Below are 12,140 nucleotides of genomic sequence, written 5' to 3' on the forward strand. Positions count from 1 at the left end.
TGGGATTGTTACTTTATTATTTCTGGATACGAGGGCTCAAATGCTTTGCATAGATGCTGCTCTTACCTGTGGGAGCACGTACTCCCTGCTCACCATATCTGGGTCGCATGTGGGTGCTGGAATCGGAGTATCCTGCACACCAGATATATTGTGGGTGTGAGTGTTTCATACGATACATAGTAACTACTTTGCTTGCAGAACAGAAGGAGAATAATTACCGGATGGCCAACATTGACCATGTTTGCCTGCAATTGTCCGTCCATGTCAAATTCAAGGAGAAGAGACTGGCCGGCTTGACGAGGGGTAGACTGCAAGTGTGATATGCTGTTGCAGGTCTGTGCAGGGAGTGTTGTCGTGGTTGTCATAGTCAGAGGCTGAGAAACAAAGCCGCGTAAGCCTGGTGCAGGTCTCTGAATATCATGGACTCAGCGGACCTGGAGTGGACTGTGGTCCAGGTCCAGGCACATTCTCCGAAAATCGCAGAGAACGGCGGCATCATCAGCTGCCTAACATGGGCTCTGTCTCTTGCTTCCCTACCACCAACTGCTTTGCTGCCACCAATAAATGACATACCTCCTGCAACTGCGTTTCACACTCTGCAGAGGTCCGACACCATCTACATGCTACTCTACTGCTCACTATACTTCTAGTCACACATTTTCACCACCTCCGACCATGCCCTCTCACCGCTTCACAATCCGGGTGGACAATGATGTGCGTGAAAGTTGATTGTATAAAACAACCTTCACCTGAGGCTATCAGATCTGAACAAGATCAGATGGTACCTCAGTTGTTTGGGGTAGTGTTAGGGAATATCCCGCAAGGGATGACCAGATAATACTTGATGGTAGTCCCCATTGGGACTAATAGTAGACCTATTGTAGGTCTCATGGTCTACTATTATAGGTCTCATATGATGACTTGAATATGACTTGATAGTCTCAACAGAGACTAATAGTAGACCTATTGTAGGTCTTGTATGACCACTTGGATATGACTTAACAATGTGAAGTGGATCACTTGAGGATGCCTCACTTTGTGAATGTAGACGTATGCATATGACTTAGAGAGCACTCAACTTCAGAGTGGGAAGAGATGGGGGGGAGGAAATCTTCTCAATACTCAGCCTGAGTGAGAAAGGGGGGGAAAAGTTCCTCTCCTTCATCCCTTGAGGGATGGGGGTTTATATATTGTCTCTTTGGGAATTTCTACAAATATTGTCAAACATCATCTAAGTTATTGTGTCTGACTGGACAATAGAGAAAGGACAATAGAGACAGAATAATAGAGCTATAATAACATGAAGACAATAAGGGGAAGGGAATAATAAAGCATAGGACAATAATATGAAGACAATAAGGGGGGAGGGAATAATAAGTCTCAGACAATAAGATAGCAGATAGTAGAGTGGGAAAGTAAAGGAAATAGTACAATAGTGCTTGGGAAATTTCTCAAGGACAATGGACTATACAATAATGCTGAAGAACAATAGCTGAATAGGAACAATATGAGTCTGAACAATAGTTCATGGACAATAGAGGCATGCAAGTCCAAGTGTGACCAAGATACAGTGAGTATACTTTCAGGTATCCAAGAATATATGCAGATGCATTGGAGTGACAAGATAGTTCGCAAAGAGGTTGTCATTCACTAGTCCCTAGTCCTCAACCTCATCATCCTCCTCATCATTGAGGAGGATTCCCAATAGCCAGTCTTCCTTGTTGTCCTTGTACTAGGGTTGCATACTGATGACCATCTGGTGGTCACCAGTCTCAATGACTAAATCGGAGAGGTCGTCAGCCCAAATCTCCTGATCATCAAAATTGTACAGTTGACCAGGTTCCCGCAACAGGTACACTTCCTGCTCGGATTCACCCGAGTGAAGAGTGTCACTCTCACTGAGAGCATTGGTGCACAGAGTTGTAGTCATACCTTTGTTGGCTGCAGTGCGCCTCAGAGTGATCACAATGGCCTATGTCGAGCTCTGTGAAGTCTAAGGACTTCAGAGCTCAACACAGTGCCATCTGTACAGTGCACATTATGTAAGCTGTGCAACTGTAGAGTAGACCAAGCCACAGTGCTCAGAGAGCACTCAAAGAATCAACAAAGCGAAGAAGAAAAAATGCTGTGTCAGTGAAAGTCGGGTGTTCAATCCTGGGACTGCGCAAATATCAAATGGTGGTAGAAGTGCCAATAACTAGGAAGGGAAAGTAGCGAGCAACTAATCGTAAAGAGAGGTGTAGGTATACAATGTGGTCATCACAGGAAATAAATCACAACTTGAACGGGTCACAGAAACTTGAGTAATCACTCGGAGTTCAACAGTGTCTGGCCATGCGGGGCCATGATTGACAACAGGCTGACTGGGAGGAGAGTAGAAGAGATCTGAAATGATCAAGACTTCATCTGAGGTGACATCCTCATCAGAGGGTCCTTGCAGGTAGAGCTCAAAGTGTACGTCAGAGAAGTCGGAAGGGGGTGTAGGAGGTCGGGGAATAGTATACAAGTGGGCATTCCCAACTTCCTGGTTGCGTATGAGGACAGGACGATCTCCATGTTCCGGATGTGAGGCTGGGTATCCTCCTCATTCCCAAATGTCTGCATGACACTGTGACTTGGTGTCAGTCTGTCACATCCCGTGCCCAAGTCCACCCTGCCGCCCCTCCGACACAACCCCGACCCGACTACCCCTGAACTCCGCCCCTTTCCCGGCTAATACGTCACCACCCCTGCTCCTTTCCCTCCTGCCTTATCTGGACTTCCGCCCGGACTCCGATCACCTCCGACCCCCGCTCTGTCATCCGGTCGTATTATGACATCAGTATCCGCTGCCTACACTTACTAGCCAGTTCATTTGCTTCCGCTCTGTCATCTCCGCAGTGTATCCGCCGCCTATACTTACTAGTCCAGTTTATTTGCTTCCGCTCTGTCATCTCCGCAGTCCGCCTCCTGTCTCTACTCCGGTCGGACTCCTATCGGACATTCGGACTTTCGTATATAAACCCTACCTTACAGTCACATAGTTCTTCAGTTCTGATATCTCATTTACCCTCTCGACTACTCAGCACTCAATCTATCTGACTTCTCTGCCAACCTCCGTCTGATCTCCGTCCGACCTTCCGACTGGACCTCCGACCTCCGACCTCTGACTTCTGTTCTCGTCTCTGTTCCTAACTCTCTGCTTGACTCTCTTATTCGTAGCTTGCTCCGGTATAAACTCCGGAGCCTCTTGTCGGACTTCCGCAAATTGAAGACATCGACGACTCTTCGGGCGTTGGTCAATAACTTCGCCAAAGTCTTCGTTCCCGTGCACCTTCGGACTTCGGACTTCGGACTTCCCTTCGGAGTTCGACTTGTGCGCATAGTCCTAACACAGTCATACTTCATGTGCGACAACAAGTCAAAAAATGTTGTCATTGGTGAGGTGGACACAGTCCCCGGGGTAACATTTCATTTTGATTGATGTGTATTACATGGCATAGAGTAATATTGTACATCGTACTAATGCAATGTCAAGGCGGCGCCCCTCGAGCCACATACCCCAATCCCCATCGCCCGTGCCCACTTGCAGTGAGACATATGCTGACATCATGAATTGCTACGCCCCTGAGGAGGTAAGTTCCCAGTAAGAAGGTGGGTGGTTCTCTGTGCTGTGGTCATCTCATCAAACTGCTATGTTGGCTTTTGGCGCCCGGACGCGCGATTACGCTCGGTAACGCCCGCCATCGATTATCTTGCAGTACTTATACCTAGCACGCTCTGAGATGTACGCTACGCGTTTGCAACGAGACCTCCCCTTTGTTCTCGTCGTTCTCTCTGGTCTCAAGCCAACCGCGACCACCTGAACCGCTCGCAAAGTTTACATGCTAAGCCCGGTAAGGATCCCGAACTCTGCAAACTTCTTGAGGGTGCTGCAGCACCTTCCACGTCCACTTTACGCTGGTTTTGTCAGCGTATTGAGGATATGTTGACGCGTGACCTGACTTTCATGGCTGAGACCTTGGAGAAGCAGGCACAGGCCCACTGAGAGGATCATGCTTTGCATCAGCAGGAGAAGCACTCCCTCATTATGAAACTCGAAGATAGCCTGAAGGCTCACGTGGAGAGCAAGCTCAGCTGGAGGAGTCACGCAAGGCTCACTCCAACACTAGTGTCCTTCTCAGCAACATGTTCCACTGGGTTGAGCACATGGGACGCATGATTGACGAGAGCCACGCGACCGCCCTCTGCACACAAGCTGACTACGCGGTCCTCCAAACTTGCATGTTTGAGCACAAGGCTGAGTACGAGAAGTGACAGGACGAGCTCTGCACTGCACAGCAGCAGCTCGATCAGAAGATGTGTGAGACCACTGCAGAAGTCAATGTGAGTGGTCTTTCGCTTCATTGTGTTCGCTAGGTTACTGACCAATCTCAGTGTCTCCGTTAACCGCAGGTAAGCAATGAGCCTTCTCTGCACACTTCTGTCAATTGCTCAACTATTTATTCATGCAGGATGGGGTTCGAAGGACTCTGCAGGGTGTGCAGCGTGAGATGGAATGTCATTGCACGCGTGTAAGTTCTCGCTGTACTGACAGTCTAATGATCTAATGAATGACTTCTAGCTATCACTGCTTGCATGCCATCTGCAACCGATGTGCAGATGAGTGGTGGGACATGCAGGAGGCCAATCATGGTCCTGTTGCCCCAGACCAGTGGTTCCAGTGCTCTACCTGTCGTAGTCTAATGGGTGTGATGGCCATGTATGGCATACACGTTCTTGCTTTGCAAGAAATCAAGGACCAACTCTGAGTAGGGATGTTAGCATTCAGACATGTATCATACCAGTTTCCCTGAGCCCTCGTATCTCGCCTGCGTGTATCCTCATAGAATGTTTCTCATTTCTGTTAATTCAAATACCATCATTCATTCCAGTCCCATCCTTATGTGTGATTAGACAGTTATCATATTAATTTCTGCTATTGCTACCATACTGCACATGCCTAAAGACGTAGGTCCCAAGCAAAACTTGACAACCCATGACCATGCAGACCACTCACTCAGTTGGTAATTCTGTGTGTTCTACCCTTATCGCACAATGATGTCTCAGTGTCGTGGACAAAGTAAGAGATCCCCCATTTCCTCATTGATCGTCCCTGCCAGAACTGGCCTACTTCACACCAAGTCTGTCCAAGTTGCTCCTGTATCTGTCAGATTGCCTCCTCTTATCATGACTTCCACTTGGACTTGAATTTTCCCCAGACTTCTGTTTGTTATGCACTTACATTATGATGTTGTTAGTGTTGCTAAGTCCAGTCCTAGGACTAAAACAGAACTGTTGTGAACTGGACTTTACACATGTTCTCGATGTGTCCTGTCTTTTGATGTGGCTATAGTGCATGCTAATCTGATTAATGTCTGTTATTAAGTATTGCTATTAAGTGATATATGACCTGAAACAATGTGTAGACTTGTAGCTGTGATAGAATCTAAAGTGTATTGGCAGACTATTACAGATACTTTATACAAGGTAGGACCAGTCCAGACCAGTCCTACAACCAGTCCTGTCCTCATGGGGAGGCCAATATCAAGAGGACACATGAGGACACATGTCCTAGGTCCTGTCCTTCTGCCTGAGGGTGAAAAGACAGGACAGGACAGGACTTCACAACACTAGATGTTGTAACTGCTACCGACATTTAGTAGGCTGAATTACTTGTATTCCCCCCATCACATCTGATGTCTCCTATCCTTGCCCCTTACCTTACTTCTGTCAGACTTTCAATGAACTCCTATCAGACATTGCAATTCTATATATAAGCTTTACCTTATAGTCACTTAGTTCTTCAATTCCGATATCTTGTTCACTCATCAACTCAACTACTCAGCTGCTTGGAACTCAATCTATCTGACTTATCCCAAACCTCTGTCTGAACTCCTCTTTGGACCTGATCTTTGACTTATATTCTTGTCTCTATTCCTACCTCTCTGCTTGACCTTTTTACTCATAGCTTGTTCCAGTATAAACTCCAGATCCTCTATCAGAACTTTGCAAATTGAAGACTTCAATGCATCTTTAGAATGTTGGTCAGTAACTTTGCCAAGTTTTGACTTTTGCATATCATCAGCCTTTAAATTTTCTTCCAGAGTTTGACCTGGTGCACATGGTTCTAACAAGACCACAAAGGAAGACAATAATCAGGTGTGCGCCAATAACACATATTAAACAAAGAAAAAGATTAGTTTTGAATCAAAAGAAAGTAGATTACAGAGTGACAAAGTATGTAAATAGTACAATAATGCTTGGAAATCTTTTCAAGTTAATAAAACTGGATAATATTACTGAAGGGCAATAGCTGAATAAGCACAATAAAAATACAAACCATAGCTCATATAAAATAGGGGCATATAGGTTCAATATCAACCAAAATAATATAAGTGAGTACACTTTCAATGTTCAAAAATACATGCAGATGCATTTCAAGATATGAGTAAAAACTAGTTTGCAAAATGTTTGTTGTCCATTAGCTTTTGATCTTTAACTTTACCACCATTGACATTATCAATCCTCATCCTTATCCTCATACTGAGGCTGCGTTTTGATGATTATTTGATGGTCTATTAAAACCATAGACAATAGTCAAACTTCAGAAGGAGGTCCAAAGTCCAAAGTCCAATGATGCACAGAAGTGAAGACTTTGCCAAAGTTATTGACCAATACCTGAAGATACAGTGACAGACAAAAATAATGCCCACTCTGGGCCATGTGTAATAAATGCCCCATAACTACACCAATATAAATATATCCCCAACAATTTTTCTGCGACTTATAGGCTTGCTCAGCCTCTATCATGAAGTCAAAGAATGATGACATTTTCACCAGTAATGCATGAGTTATTCAAGTAACAAGTACACAACCAGGGTTATGAGTAAGTGAGCAAGGTGTAATGATTGAGGTTTTGAGGAAGAGGGTTGTAATGGTGGACACAGTGATCTAACTCATCTCAGACATGTTCAATAATGTTCATGTCAAGAGAGCTTGAAGGCCAGGGGAGAATAGTGATGTTGTGGTCATGCACATTGCAACCACTGCTTTGTGAGGTGTGCTCATGGTCATTGTCATGCTGGAAGATGAAGCTGTCTTGGGAGATGGAATAGTCTTGCAGGGTTTCTAGGAGTGACTGCTCTAAGATGGAACAGTATTGCTTGGAATTCATGTTGTCCTTGATGTGATAAAGATAGCATTCCAAGAGGTGATGCATCCCCACACCATCAAACTTCCTCCTCTGTGCTTGACCCACTGCTCACCAAGAACTCCTCCTCAGCCCTTCTCTGCACCATTGCCTCCCATCTGAGCCAGCAAGATTGAACTAAGACTCATCTGAGAAGAGCACTGGCTTTCAACTCTCTACACTCTGATTGGCAAACTCCTTCCCCCACTTTTTCTGCTGCTTAATGTGCAAGGCACTGAGATATGGCTTTGACTGGATGCACCTGTCCATTGAGGCCAATCTTGCAAAGCCTATGGTACACAGTCCAGGCACTGACATTGGAGAAGAGCGAGAACACCTGTGTTGTAGTGCAAAGGCCAGCGCCCCTAGGGCAGTGGCCTGCACCTTATATGATCAGATAATACCCTAGATTAATGATTAGATGTACTCAGTAATCAAGACATGTAACCCAGCGATAATGACTCAGTAGCAAGCCTAAGTCCATCTGTCATCTCTTCTTCCACCACCCCTTCTGTGTGCAGCAGCTTGACTCTTATGTCTGCTGCTTGCACTCAGTGGATGGAACACCTTCACCGTCCACTGTATACTCAGATACACTCAACCTTGCCCACCCAACTGACCCAACCCCCTGCCTGTTGAACTCTCCCTGATTATTTGAGTTCTTTTGCCAATATCAAGTCCATATTTTCACTACAGGACAATTACACTGCATACTATACTGCCCCTTTATGATTAGTTGCACACTTCTCCCCTTTCTTAGATATTAGCACTTCTATGCACATTCAGTTAGTGTTTGCCCAGTCAGGGAATTGAATCCCTCAACTTCACCCCTCACTTTTAAATTTTTCTTTCTGCTTTGTTGATTTTTCTTAGGCACTTTTCCAGTGCTGGCACTTGTTGTACTGTACAGCTGCATAGCTTATATAATGCACCCCTGCAGGGACAGTGCTCATCAAGCTCTGGAGTCCTCAAACTTCACAGAGCTTGACATAGGTGTGTAGATTCACTTTTGTTAATATATTAGACTTCACAGAGCTCGACATAGACCATTGTGATTGCTCTTGGACTCACTGCAGCCAACATTGCCAACTGCCCACCCCGCTCTCTTGTACAAATGCACCACGAGTAAGTAACCACCTTCCATCTGCATTAAACTCTGTCACATTGCTGATTTGTGCCATCAATAGGGACTTGCATTGTATGCACAACTTGCAGACCCCATCCACCACTCCTTCTGCCCCTAAGTGCTGTCCATCCTTAATGAGAACATCACAAATGAACTCCCCTAGGTATGTCACCTCTCCCTCCCCTGTATATTCTCCACTGTCCCTTCCTTGTGCATCTCCAGATGTCCCAGCCACAATGTCCCCATCATCTCCACCTCCACCTAGCCCTTCAATGTTGTGCTGTTGAACACCACTTTTTCTCCCATCTTTCGACAAAGAAGACCTCTTGCTTCCTTCTCCATGCATTACTCTTGACGCTGTGCCACCTACTCCTCATGAGCTCACTCCCATATTCATCCAATATTTGTCTGATGGTCCCTCACCTCCCACTCTGCGCATTGCTCTGCCTCTGGACACCAGGTTGCCCATTGCTTGTGAGCGTACTCCCATTTCAATTCAATATTCATTTGATTGTCCTTTGCCTCCCATCTCACTTTGTCCTCCCTGTCCCATGCCCTTCTACAGCAGATACAATATCGTGAGCGGCAACCCTGACGATCTGAAGCTGCAGTTGGTCTCTGTCCGCTCCCACAAATGTCGCCCATGAGATATAGCTGCAAGCAGCATCACAGCGCAGCTTGGACTTGCAAATGCTGTTTGCATCTTGGCCTACCTGGCTGTGACTGGGAGACTTCCACCGGTATACTCTCTCATCTTCTTTTGCTTGTGCTCATACTCATTCTTGACATCTCAGTCACCTTGCTTCAAGACTCAACAATCCTAGCTTCTCATTCACACATACCTGGATTATGAGACCTACCTTGACTTGGTGGGAAGTAGGCCAGTTCTGGCAAGGACAATTGATGAGGTCAGGATGTGTCTGATGATAATGTGTTAGATTATAAGATAGGAGTAGTTACTAGTAGTATACTTCACAATGAGACAAATATTCTATCCACTACAGTAATATACTTTACATGTAGTGCAAATTTATAGCTTTCCAGCAATATCAAAATCATCCAGAACCAATGGAAATTGGTGGAGATATGCAATAAACATGTTCAACAAAATACAAGCTGCCATTATGCCTATAGTTGAAAATCCGAACTCAGTAACTAATCAGCTGTTAGTGTAGTGGGTAACACACTATAGTATTGCTGGAATTCAGTGGTTCAAATCCCAGGAAGTTTTTGTGCAATCCATCCATTAAACATGTGTTAATGGTCAGAGTGACAATCTCAATCTATAGAAAGATCTATAAGGCAACTACTAATATCATTTGAAGACTGATCATTAAGCTTACTAGCTATAGCTTATGTGCCATTTCAGTGACCAGAAATCCGGAGCTGTGGAAATTTCATCCCAAATTGGTAATTATGCGCCCAGCTGAATAAGTCTGAGGGTGCCGTTTCGGTGAATTGGTGCTCCGCCAAGGGCTTGGAGTCACTGATGCAGAAATTCCCGGGCATAAGCGCCAAATTAAGCGCCAAAACACGCGCAAACAGGAGCAATACACCTTGTTTCAACAGCAGCTCAATAGACTGCTAAGAAACATAAGTAGTGACACTTATTATAGACTCTATGAGGACTCTAGTCTTTTGTAAAGGTGTCACCTTCCCAGTTAAACAATGAAAATAGGATGGATTACAGTCATGATTAATGGATGACATTTGTTCCAAGGCCACATGCAGCAAGTAATACCAGCAAGTAATAATGACAGATGCAATGAATAACATGCTCAGCAAGTAGCTTGTACTACTAGACCACTAGAATTGACATGGAAATGGCTATACTTATGATAGTCTTGTATATACTGATACTTACACATCAGGGCAAACATGTTTATTGCATATCTTTGTCAGTTTTTATTTGTTTGGAATGTTTTTAGTGCCAACTGAGAGCTTAAAAGAGGCTCTATTGGAAGCTCTATTTCAGCTTCATGTCTATCGTGTGCAGTGAACATATATGATGTGTATCTTCCTTGATTCTTATTCTCACTAAAAGCCTTTGGCATCATTGGTCCATTGAAATGCTTATATGTTTTGAACATTCAATATTGATCACTAATCAAAAGTCTATATGCTAAGAGTACACAAGTAGTGAATATTCTTAATAACAGTTGAGCCGCAACTGTTATGCTCTTACTATAGCTCTACTATTATTGTGCCATCATACTATGACAGTCAGTGTAGCTGTTAGGACCATGCACACAAGTCGAACTTGGGAAGGAAGTTTGATGATGAAGTCCAAAGTCCAAAGTCTGATAGTACACAGTAAGTGAAGACTTTGGTGAAGTTATTGACCAATGCCTAAAGATACATCTATGTCTTCAATTTGCAGAAGTCCAATGGAAGGCCCCAGAGTTTATACCAGAGCAAGCTACAAGTAAGAGAGTCAAGCAGGGAGTCAGAGACTAGAACAGAAGTCAGAGGTCAGAGGTCAGAGATGAGGTCCAATGGAAGGTCAGACAGAGTTCAGATAGAGGTTTCAGAACAAGTCAGATTGAGATATCAGAACTGAGGAACTATACAACTGTAAGGTAAGGCTTATATATAATATCCAAATGTCCAGTCAGAGTCTAATAGGAGTAGAGAGTTGACAGGAGATGGAAAGTGGATGTGATGAGGTAGAAGCAAACAATCAAATCTAGTAAGTATAAGTAATAAATACAAACATCATGGTGTGAGCGGATAACAGAGTGGAAGTCTGAGTAAGGCATAATGAGTAGAAAGAGAGTAATGAGGTCATAACTTGGAAAGGTTTGAAGAAAGTCCAGTTGGGGTTGTGTTTAGTTCCCCAGTTCTGACCTCTTCTATTTCTAGTACTTGTCCTCTTGTTCAATAGCAGACCCTTCATGTTGCTGTTGCCACAATACTCTCACTTCTAGTCCTTGTCAGACTAGTATTCTGCTACCTAATGCCAAGGTATATTATCAGTGCAGTGTGCTACTAACACTTGGGCACATCAGGTCTACCATAACAGTTTGAGTGAAAGCCAATTGATTATTATATGTATCACAATGCAATAGATACTATATGTACAGATGAGTCACAATAGAATTCTGGCTTACAATAAGTACCATTGTGTAATTTAGTTGAGAACCATTGCATTCAAGGCTAGGTCGCTTTAAGGACAATCAATGAGGTTGGTCTAAAACTTTGTGGATAGTGTTGAACTCCGAGTGATTGCTCGAGTTCCTGTGATCCGTCCAAGTCGCAATTTATTCCCTGTGATGACCACATTGCATACTTACACCTCTCTTGACGATTAGTTGCTCGCTACTTTCCCTTCTGAGTTATCAGCGCTTCTACCACCACCTAATATTTGCACAGTCCTGGGATTCAACACCCGACTTCCACTGACACAGCATTTTTTCTTTTTCGCTTTGTTGATTTTTGAGCGTTTTCTGAGTGCTGTGGCTTGGTCTACTGTACAGTTGCACAGCTTACATAATGTGCACTGTACAGACAGTGCTGTGTTGAGCTCTGGAGTCCTTAGACTTCACAGAGCTCGACATAGGTGTGTAGATTCGCTTTTGTCATATTAGACTTCACAGACCTCGACATAGGCCATTGTGATCTGTTAAGACTATGCGCACAAGTCGAACTCCGAAGGGAAGTCCGAAGTCCGAAGTCCGAAGGTGCGCGGGAATGAAGACTTTGGCGAAGTTATTGACCAACGCCCGAAGAGTCGTCGATGTCTTCAATTTGCGGAAGTCCGACAAGAGGCTCCGGAGTTTATACCGGAGCAAGCTACGAATAAGA

General features: G+C 44.4%; 2 protein-coding genes across 2 annotated transcripts; one reads left to right on the plus strand and one right to left on the minus strand.

Moving 5' to 3' along the window:
• Positions 1-4,167: 4,167 nt before the first annotated feature.
• L226DRAFT_576994 (uncharacterized protein) lies at positions 4,168-4,790 on the plus strand (the record flags this gene model as incomplete). Its single annotated transcript, XM_067685490.1, has 5 exons — positions 4,168-4,283; positions 4,358-4,365; positions 4,417-4,434; positions 4,494-4,527; positions 4,604-4,790. The coding sequence occupies 5 exons, from the start codon at positions 4,168-4,170 to the stop codon at positions 4,788-4,790; spliced, it is 363 nt and encodes a 120-aa protein (XP_067528309.1).
• A 3,372-nt stretch (positions 4,791-8,162) lies between these two features.
• L226DRAFT_527671 (uncharacterized protein) lies at positions 8,163-9,583 on the minus strand (the record flags this gene model as incomplete). The annotated part of the gene is made up of 6 exons (XM_067679153.1): positions 8,163-8,193; positions 8,282-8,616; positions 8,760-8,895; positions 9,050-9,117; positions 9,179-9,223; positions 9,524-9,583. The coding sequence occupies 6 exons, from the start codon at positions 9,581-9,583 to the stop codon at positions 8,163-8,165; spliced, it is 675 nt and encodes a 224-aa protein (XP_067528310.1).
• Positions 9,584-12,140: the final 2,557 nt, after the last annotated feature.

Source organism: Lentinus tigrinus, assembly GCF_003813185.1.
Source record: "Lentinus tigrinus ALCF2SS1-7 unplaced genomic scaffold L226scaffold_104, whole genome shotgun sequence".
NCBI classification, from domain to species: domain Eukaryota; kingdom Fungi; phylum Basidiomycota; class Agaricomycetes; order Polyporales; family Polyporaceae; genus Lentinus; species Lentinus tigrinus.